Source organism: Phocoena sinus, chromosome 11 (genome assembly GCF_008692025.1).
Source record: "Phocoena sinus isolate mPhoSin1 chromosome 11, mPhoSin1.pri, whole genome shotgun sequence".
Lineage (NCBI taxonomy): Eukaryota > Metazoa > Chordata > Mammalia > Artiodactyla > Phocoenidae > Phocoena > Phocoena sinus.
Window position 1 is genome coordinate 101,978,350 of NC_045773.1, and position 9,240 is coordinate 101,987,589.

At 54.2% G+C, this 9,240-nt stretch overlaps 1 protein-coding gene across 1 annotated transcript; it reads left to right on the plus strand.

Annotated features, from left to right (window-relative positions):
• Positions 1–1,731: 1,731 nt before the first annotated feature.
• On the plus strand, positions 1,732–4,794 carry TUBB2B (tubulin beta 2B class IIb). The gene is made up of 4 exons (XM_032647502.1): positions 1,732–1,898; positions 2,654–2,762; positions 3,018–3,128; positions 3,469–4,794. The coding sequence occupies exons 1-4, from the start codon at positions 1,842–1,844 to the stop codon at positions 4,527–4,529; spliced, it is 1,338 nt and encodes a 445-aa protein (XP_032503393.1). The 5' UTR covers positions 1,732–1,841; the 3' UTR covers positions 4,530–4,794.
• The last annotated feature ends 4,446 nt before the right edge of the window (positions 4,795–9,240 follow it).

Sequence of the window (9,240 nt, forward strand, 5' to 3'; positions counted from 1 at the left end):
CTTTGTGCGCAGGAATTGGGCTGAAAGCCCCCCTTCCACCCCCAGCGGGAAGGGAGGCGATGACAGCTTGCTGACACTTCTGGGAGGGTCTCACTCAACAGCTGCGGGCTGCGCTCCGCCGCGGGAACCCGGCTCATTCGGGCCCTCTCGCCTGAGTATGAAAAGGGGTCACGTCACCTCGCAGAAGACCCGTCAAGGGTCAGGGTGGAGGAGGGGAAGCTTCACGCCCAGAATTGCGGGAGCCAGGTTCCAGCGCGCGCTCTCCTCCCTCTCTCTCTCTCTCTCTCTCTCTCTCTCTCTCTCTCTCTCTCTCTCTCTCACACACACACACACACACACACGAAAACTAACAAAGAGATCAGCTCCTTCTTGGACTCTGTAGAAATTGTGGGTTTGAAGGAGTGTCTGGGCTGAGCCTCTGCGCACGCGCGCGGGAAGCGCCTCGGGGTCTCGGGTGACCTCTACCTCGCGGTGCTGCAGTTTTCAGGCGTGTCCCTCACCCGCAGCAGCGGCAAGAAGGTTGGGGACCACGGGGCCGCCTCGAGGTCCGGCGCCTGATGGATGACGAGAATGTTGGCGGTGGGGCGGGCGATGACCTCCCTTGGAACCCAACCCCTTTCTGGACAATAGATGGACTGAACCCAGTGCTTTTTAAATGCTCAGCTCTGGGAGGGTAGCCCACGCATTTTCCAGCTCTTTGTTCTGCCGCAGCCCCGCCCCCGAACCCCACCCTCTTCCGACCGCTGGACAGTCCACCCCGCGCGGCCGGCCACACCCACCCCATCCACTCCCAAGGAACAAAAGCCGACCCGCGGGGTGGAGGGGGCCTGGGTACCAGCCGGGGAGCTGTGGACTCTTGGAGAGGGTCACGCAGGGCGGAGGAGGCGCGGAGGTCGCCCCAGCCATGGATGCTGCCGCCACAGAGAAGGGGCCCTTGGCAGGAGACAAAAGAGAGGACGCGCGGATGTTGGGGGGGGGCGGGGCGGAGGGCACCCTGGGGCTCTTGGGCCTTAGGTGTCCAAGGTCACCGCCTTCAGACCCCAACAAACTGATCACACAGGACTTTCTCCTGGGGCAGCCTGTCCTCTCCCAAGACTCTGTGCGACCGAGGTTCGGCCGCAGGACAGCCGTTGGCCTCTAAGCGCTGGGGAAAGGGGCAGTGGTCTCACCAGGGAGGGTGGCTTAGGGATCTCCGGCCCTGGGCGGAGGAGGGCCGCAATCCTCGCTGGTAGCGAAACCTGCGCCACCCCGCCACCCCTGACACCTGCCAGCACCCGGAGCACAGCGCTCTCCTTTCTGGCGCACCTGACACCCTCTCCACGGGCTCCAGTCCCCTGGCTCCCACCCGTTCAGTGCCAGCTCTCCCCCCAGACACCCGGCCTGCCACCCTGGTCGCCCTCGCGTCGCCGCCCTCCGCCCTCGGTTCCGCCACCCACCCCGCAGTCGCAGGGCCCAGCTTTTCCACATCCTCCCCACCCATCCTAGACAATGCGCACGCCCCCATCCTACCCCCCGCAGCCCCCATGCCTCGCCCGTTCCGCCAGCCTGTGCTGATTGGCCGCGGGCCCGTGGTCCAGCCCCTTGGACGGTCCCTGGGGCCCGGAGCATTACGTCAGCGGGGCCTGGAGAGCGCTAGCCCGAAGGGGACTGGGGAGCTCGGGCTGGGGGCGCGGCCTGCGCGGGCGGCCCCACCCTCCTCGCTTAAAAGGCCGAGCCCGCTGGGCGGACGCTCTCAGCCGGCTGGTTCCCGAGCGCGTTCCCGGTGACCCCGCAGTGGGTGTGTAGGCGGACGGACAGACTGACCAGACGCCGACCGGGGCCAGAAGAAGCGAGCCGGCACCATGCGTGAGATTGTGCACATCCAGGCGGGCCAGTGCGGCAACCAGATCGGCGCCAAGGTGGGCGCGGCGCCCGGGAGGGGCCGGGGTGGGGCCGGGGTGGGGCCGGGGTCGCCGGCCTAGCGCCCTTCGGGGTTGCGGGCGCTAGCGTGGTCCTGAGCAGGCCCGCGGCTCGCCAAGCGCAGACCTTCCCGGCTGCTTTGGGCCGCAGAGCGGGACGTGGGCCCGAGGCGACTTTCGGGGGGCATGGGGAGGAACCTCGCAACTTTCTGCTGTAACTCGTTTGGAATCCCGGTCCCACGGCCTCCCTTTCCTCCCGGCTCTTCTCCTAGCCCGGCACGCGGGCCTGAAGAGCGCGGGGGTGTGTCCGCCGGGCTGTGTGCGCGGCTTTGCGGGCGGGGCCCCGACGCCGGGAGAATCGATTTGACGCGCTCGAACCCGAGTCGAGCAGCGGGGGGAGGGGCGGAGAGCGATCTTCCTGAGGTCTCTGGATGTGCTTTGAACCTAAAACCCCCCTCCTTCAGCCCCCTCCGGTCCCTGTTCCCCTGCCCGCCCCCTAGGCGCCGCTGGGGTCCCTGCGCGTCCGCCCCTCCCCGCCAGACCCCCGCCTCCTGCCGCGAGCAGCTGTTCGCCCGGGAAACGCCCAGTTTCACTTTCGTGGCCTTGCAAAATGCAAGCCCTGCGGCTGTGCAGGTCCCGCTGCCTTAAAGCTCCTAGAGGTTGGGTTATCGGAACTGAGATCGGGGATTTTCACTGTGATTCGCGGCCTCTCTGAGGGGTGGGACGTGGCTAAATGCAAGCTTTTTGTGTCTCAGTTTTGGGAGGTCATCAGCGATGAGCATGGGATCGACCCCACCGGCAGTTACCATGGAGACAGTGACCTGCAGCTGGAGAGAATCAACGTGTACTACAATGAAGCCACTGGTGATTACCTTTACCCCTTCCCCTCTCCCCCGGGGACTGACCCCAGGAGTGTGGCCCCAGGGGAGGGTGGACTGGAGGATTTAGGATTCCCATCTTTCCCTGAGGTTTTCCAGCGGGCGCTCCTTTGAGAATCCTGTCATCCTATGTCCTTTGTTTGGGGGAAACAAGCAGCGCCTGCAAAAAGGAAGCTGGTACCAGGCCCTCCTCTCCCAGAGCTCTCTGCCTGCAGGTCTGAGTCCCGCTCTGTCCCCGCAGGTAACAAATACGTGCCTCGGGCCATCCTGGTGGATCTGGAGCCGGGCACCATGGATTCGGTCAGGTCTGGACCCTTCGGCCAGATCTTCCGGCCCGACAACTTCGTGTTTGGTGAGTGACTGCCATGGCTGATGGCCTGGGAGGCACATTTTACGCTGGACAGCTCAGGGTGGAGCGGTGTGACTGCCTTGGAGAACGTATAGAGTTGTGTGTTGATTTTGTCTCAGTATACCCTAAAACAAAATGCCGTTCAACCTCTAATAGACAGGTCCCTAACCCTCCTTATTTATCATCATGTCCACGACCAAATATTTTAAGGTCTGGCCATTTTAACGACAACCTGAAATAATCTGCTCGGAGCACTGACTCCCCGAGCTCTATTAAAGGGTTTAGGGAAAAAGGAATCGAAGGCAGTCATCAGGGACTTATGAAGACTCTTTCCCTCCGGCAGGCCAGAGCGGTGCCGGCAACAACTGGGCCAAGGGCCACTACACGGAGGGCGCGGAGCTGGTGGACTCGGTCCTGGACGTGGTCCGGAAGGAGTCAGAAAGCTGTGACTGTCTGCAGGGCTTCCAGCTGACCCACTCGCTGGGGGGCGGCACCGGGTCCGGGATGGGCACCCTCCTCATCAGCAAGATCCGCGAGGAGTACCCCGACCGCATCATGAACACCTTCAGCGTGATGCCCTCGCCCAAGGTGTCGGACACGGTGGTGGAGCCCTACAACGCCACGCTGTCCGTGCACCAGCTGGTGGAGAACACGGACGAGACCTACTGCATCGACAACGAGGCGCTGTACGACATCTGCTTCCGCACCCTGAAGCTGACCACGCCCACCTACGGGGACCTCAACCACCTGGTGTCGGCCACCATGAGCGGGGTCACCACGTGCCTGCGCTTCCCAGGCCAGCTCAACGCCGACCTGCGCAAGCTGGCCGTGAACATGGTGCCCTTCCCGCGCCTGCACTTCTTCATGCCCGGCTTCGCGCCGCTGACCAGCCGGGGCAGCCAGCAGTACCGCGCGCTGACGGTGCCCGAGCTCACCCAGCAGATGTTCGACTCCAAGAACATGATGGCCGCCTGCGACCCGCGCCACGGCCGCTACCTGACCGTGGCCGCCATCTTCCGGGGCCGCATGTCCATGAAGGAGGTGGACGAGCAGATGCTCAACGTGCAGAACAAGAACAGCAGCTACTTCGTCGAGTGGATCCCCAACAACGTGAAGACGGCCGTGTGCGACATCCCGCCCCGCGGGCTCAAGATGTCGGCCACCTTCATCGGCAACAGCACGGCCATCCAGGAGCTGTTCAAGCGCATCTCGGAGCAGTTCACGGCCATGTTCCGCCGCAAGGCCTTCCTGCACTGGTACACGGGCGAGGGCATGGACGAGATGGAGTTCACCGAGGCCGAGAGCAACATGAACGACCTGGTGTCCGAGTACCAGCAGTACCAGGACGCCACGGCCGACGAGCAGGGGGAGTTTGAGGAGGAGGAGGGCGAGGACGAGGCCTGAGCCCCGCGTGCGGCTGGACGTGGCCGGAGGCCCTGTGGCCGGAGGCCGGGAGGAGAGCGAGGGGGAGGGGGGCCCACGGAAGGAGAGAAGCATGGGCTGGGGTCACCGCGGCCGGGCGCTGGTTCACAGGTGCTCTTCACTGTTGCCCGTCCCTTTTTTTTTTTTCCCTCTTTGTAATATTGATGACATCCGTGTAACATCTGAGATCTTTCTGAACTACTGTTGGAATGGCTAAAATCACATAAACGTTTGTGTCCTAATGGTGTCCTCTTTTCTGTCTCTTTATTATCTATTTAAATGTCACTTTCAGAACACATTATATTGAATCCTTCTCTCAGAAAAGCGAAGGGATGGGTAAAATCTCACATGAATTTACTGTTCAATGTGGTAGAACTGAACCAACCACAAGCATACCCAATTTAAGAGGGGAGAGCAATCCGAATTTTAAGATGCCTTCAAGTAAATATGTTAGAGTTGAGAGGCGCCTGCTTGAGAGCACACCGACTATTCCCATGGAGAAACCCTACTATACCTTTCTTTCCTCTACAAATAGTTACTACATGCGCACAGCACAGAATTCTAAAGCACAGAGAGTGGAAAGAAAGCCTCTCTTCCTCCTGTGTCTCTTGACGCATTTTCTTTCCCGGAGGGCAAGCATTCTTATATTGTTATCTTTCTTGCGTCCTCGCAGAAATTTTCCATGAGTCTTGAAACCTACTGAGATTATTCCCTTTTTCTTTCTTCACAGGTTATGATACCAATACTGTTCTGCTGCCTCTTCTCACTAAACAGTGTATCTTTAAAATACAGAGCGGCCGCCTCCTTTAAGTGGATACATAGTATCCGTTATGTAGCTGTACCGCATTTTATTTTATCAGTTCCCAACCAATGGACATGTAGGTTGCTTATGCTTTTATCTTATAGTGCCACCGCGAATAAGTCTGTGCATAGATCATTGTGTGAAGTTCTCTAAGTGGAAAATTCTGTCAAAGGGTATATGATGCTGTGACATTTTACGTTAATGAACTCCCCTGTACTTAGAAATCCCAACAGATTTATAAATTGTTAATAGACTAAAATTCCCAGGCAATTTCTCCCAGCAATTATGTCTATACTACGTTACAAACTATTTGCACATTAACTGCCTTTGGATTTGTATGAAATTATAAATTCTGGATTGTTGGAGAGTTTTACTTTTAATAGGTAAGCCACTATAATTTTCAGTTTGTTGTGTTCCTACCATGCAGCTTTGAAATTTGGGATTTGAACCCAAGCCTGCCTCTAGACTTGAACTCAATCACCAAAGAAGCTGTGGGATTTTAACAAGTGACTTTTAGTAAAGATTATATGCTTCTGTGGGATCAGTTATACTTTGTCAAAATGTGCCAGTGTTCTGCCTTAATCCGGGCCAGTCAGTTTCTCATTTTGGGAAGAGAAGTGAAGCGTAATAAGCAAATGTGCAAAACATATTTACGTACCCCTCTAGGAAGAAAAAACACCAAGGAAACTAGGTTTATGATTTTTCTCTAATTTTTAGACAAATTCAAAATTAGAGAAAATATTACTTTAAATCTGACCCTGTGTTCATTTCATTCTACTTGGTTCTATTCCTACTTAAGTGTGTTTTTTTCTTAAAGAAGAAAAACAAGGAGGAAGGGGAGGGGTGAAGAGGCTGAAGTATGAAAACAGTTTCAAAGAAGAAGTGTGAGCAGTGTCATTCTAAATAGTGTGAAAATAAGCTCATTCTACCAAATGCCCCCCAAGTGGGAATGAGGAGCGCTTTGCCTTCTGAATATTATACATCATAAAACTAGAGCCAGTGATGCGGAGGGTCAAACGGGTCAGGAACAGGGGATTCTGCTTTAATTTTCTACATTTAACAATGAACAGGCAGGTGCATTTCCTGCTGAGCTAGTGTAAAGCTTCCAACAACCTCACTGAAGCGGAACATTGGTTTGAAGATCTCTGATCACTTGGGGCAGCTGCCAGGGCCCCCTGGATCCGCCCTTGGCCATGCCTTCCCACAACCTGTCAGACACATGATGGGTAACTTTGGAGACGAGAGGGAATCCTGCCAGGTGCCTCTTGGCATCCTGTAAGTGTCCTGCTTCTCTTTCCACCTTGTGAGAAAAGAGCTGACAGGAGGCACCCAGCAGGCCAGCCTGCCAGCCCGTCGGCACACCCACACACGCACACTGCCAGGGCTCGCTTCTGCCTGAGTGGAACAGGGGTGCCAGACCGACTCGTCAAGCAGACGCTACAGGGCGAAGCTTTAGAAGCCCATTTGTATAAAGTGACTTGAAATGCACACATAGGAAAACACTGCAAAAGTAGGAAAATGCACAGAATAACAGCTGAATTACGAGATACTTTTTGAAACTGTTACTTTCGCTTGTCACGTTAGCATTGTGTGATGGGATTTAGTAGTGGGGGTGATGGTGACGGTGTGTGTTTTCGACACCATTTCTACAGAGTAATTCTTCCAGCCCTCCCTGAGGTGCCACCGGGAGGACATTGACTTCTGGTCAGGCATGGTACCCGAATTACAAGACCCACCGGGATGTGACGCAGGATTCTGAGGCTGGGGTTAGGGAGGGTGAGCTGGAGTCACGCCAAGCATCTGAGAAGGAACGGGAACCCCAACGTGCTCCAGGTTTGCCTGCACCTCTGCCTCAGCCCTAAGCTGATGACCTAAGCTGAGCTCCCATTTCATCACTAACAGTGTTAGATTAATAGAAATTTGAGCTAAAAGTAACCTGAACAGGTCATCTAGTTGGACTTCCTTATTTTGTAAGTAAGGAGACGGAGGCTCAGAGAATTTTGTCTCATTTCACAGAACTTTCTGTACAAATCAGATTTTGGACTCTGTTCTTTTCTCTATGCCGCACCTCCCAGGTCCTGTTGTTTACAAGGCCACACGAGGATCATGAAGGAGGGAAAGAGAAGTGTCCCAGCTTCAAGGAAAAACCCAAAGGTGTCCCTGGCCCCACACTCAACCTTCCCACATGGGCTGGGCACAGAGTCCAGTGTTTTGTCTCTGACGGGGTCAGTGTCAGGCAACGCTGAATCTCCTCATTCTAAAACAGCACACATACGTCCTACTGCAATTATGGTTGCAAGAAGAATACGCCATCAGGGGGTACTTATTGTGAAAATGAGTGGGAAGCTCACGAGTATTCCTTGGAGTACCACCTTTTACCCCATTTTCACCGTCTACGCCGCCTTTTACCCCATTTTCACCATTTACGCCGCCTTTTACCCCATTTTCACCATCTATGCCGCCTTTTACCCCATTTTTACCATCTACGCCGCTTTTTACCCCATTTTCACCATCTACGCCGCTTTTTACCCCATTTTCACCATCTACGCCGCCTTTTACCCCATTTTCACCATTTACGCCGCCTTTTACCCCATTTTCACCATTTATGCCGCCTTTTACCCCATTTTAGTTGTAACTTGTGTACAACACAACACTACTCGACAACTATAATAATGCTGATTTATTTCCAGTGTGTAAGAGAAATTCTCTTGCAAGGTCATGCTTTTCTAAATGGCTCAAAGTTGAGCCATTTACTTGAAAACAGACTCATTCATACCTGTGCTTCTCAGAGGCGTCTTCCCCTACCTCCCCGACCCTTCGTGCTTTTCTTAAGGCGTGCGTGCCGACGCGTACCCTGAGAAGCTTAGCTTGGTGCAGTCTATTTCACTCAAAATGCTGCATAGCCACTTTTTATTTTTCTATTAACTGAGATATGATTCACATGACACAAAATTCACCATTTAAAAGAGTGCAAGTCAGTGGGTTTTAGTATATTCACAGAGCTGTGCAAGTATCACCACTGTGTGATTCCGGAACATTTTCATCACCCACACCCACGTGCCGCCCCTCCCTGTTCCCCTCTCCCTCCAACCCCTGGCAGCCACGGATCTGTCTCTACAAACCTGTCTTTTCTGGACATTTCATATACACGGAATCACACAACATGTGGTCTTTTGTGTCTGGCTTTTTAAATTTAGCATGTTTTCAAGGGTCATCCCTGTCGTAGCAGGTGTCAGTACTTCATGACATTTTACGGATGAATAATTTTCCACTGTGTGCAATGCCACCTTCTGTTTATCCATCCATCAACTGATGGACATTTAGGTTGCTTCCACTTTTTAGCTAGTAAGAATAACACTGCTATGAGCATACATGCACACTTTTTTTGTGTATGTGTGCTTTCATTTCTCCTGGGTACATACCCAGGAGTGGAACTGCTGGGTCACATGGTATAAATGTATAGTCCTCGTGACTCCACCTAGGGATGTAGATGCCTTCAAGTTTGCCCAGGAGGCCAAGGTGGAATAGAGATCCGGTGAGCCTTAGGGTTTTCGTACTTGTGCATCTGTATAGAGTCTTAGAAACAGAGGGAACTGTAGAGATGGCACATGACTCCATCAGCTCATAAATTAGGAAACTAAGGCTCCAAGTAAGCAATGTCCTCAGGTCACTCTGTCCAGTTGAGGCCGACGTTCAGCTCCTAGCAACAGTGGCTTAGAGTTATTTTTTTCCTCTAACTTAAAACAGTCTAGAGACACCCAGTCCAGGCCCTTAGCTCTACAATATCTTCTTTATGCTCTACCCATTGCTGCCATTGGCTTTCAACCTCGAGTTCTCCTTGGGCTGCAGGATGGCTGCTGCAGCTCTGGTCATGGTGTCTGGGTTCTCGGC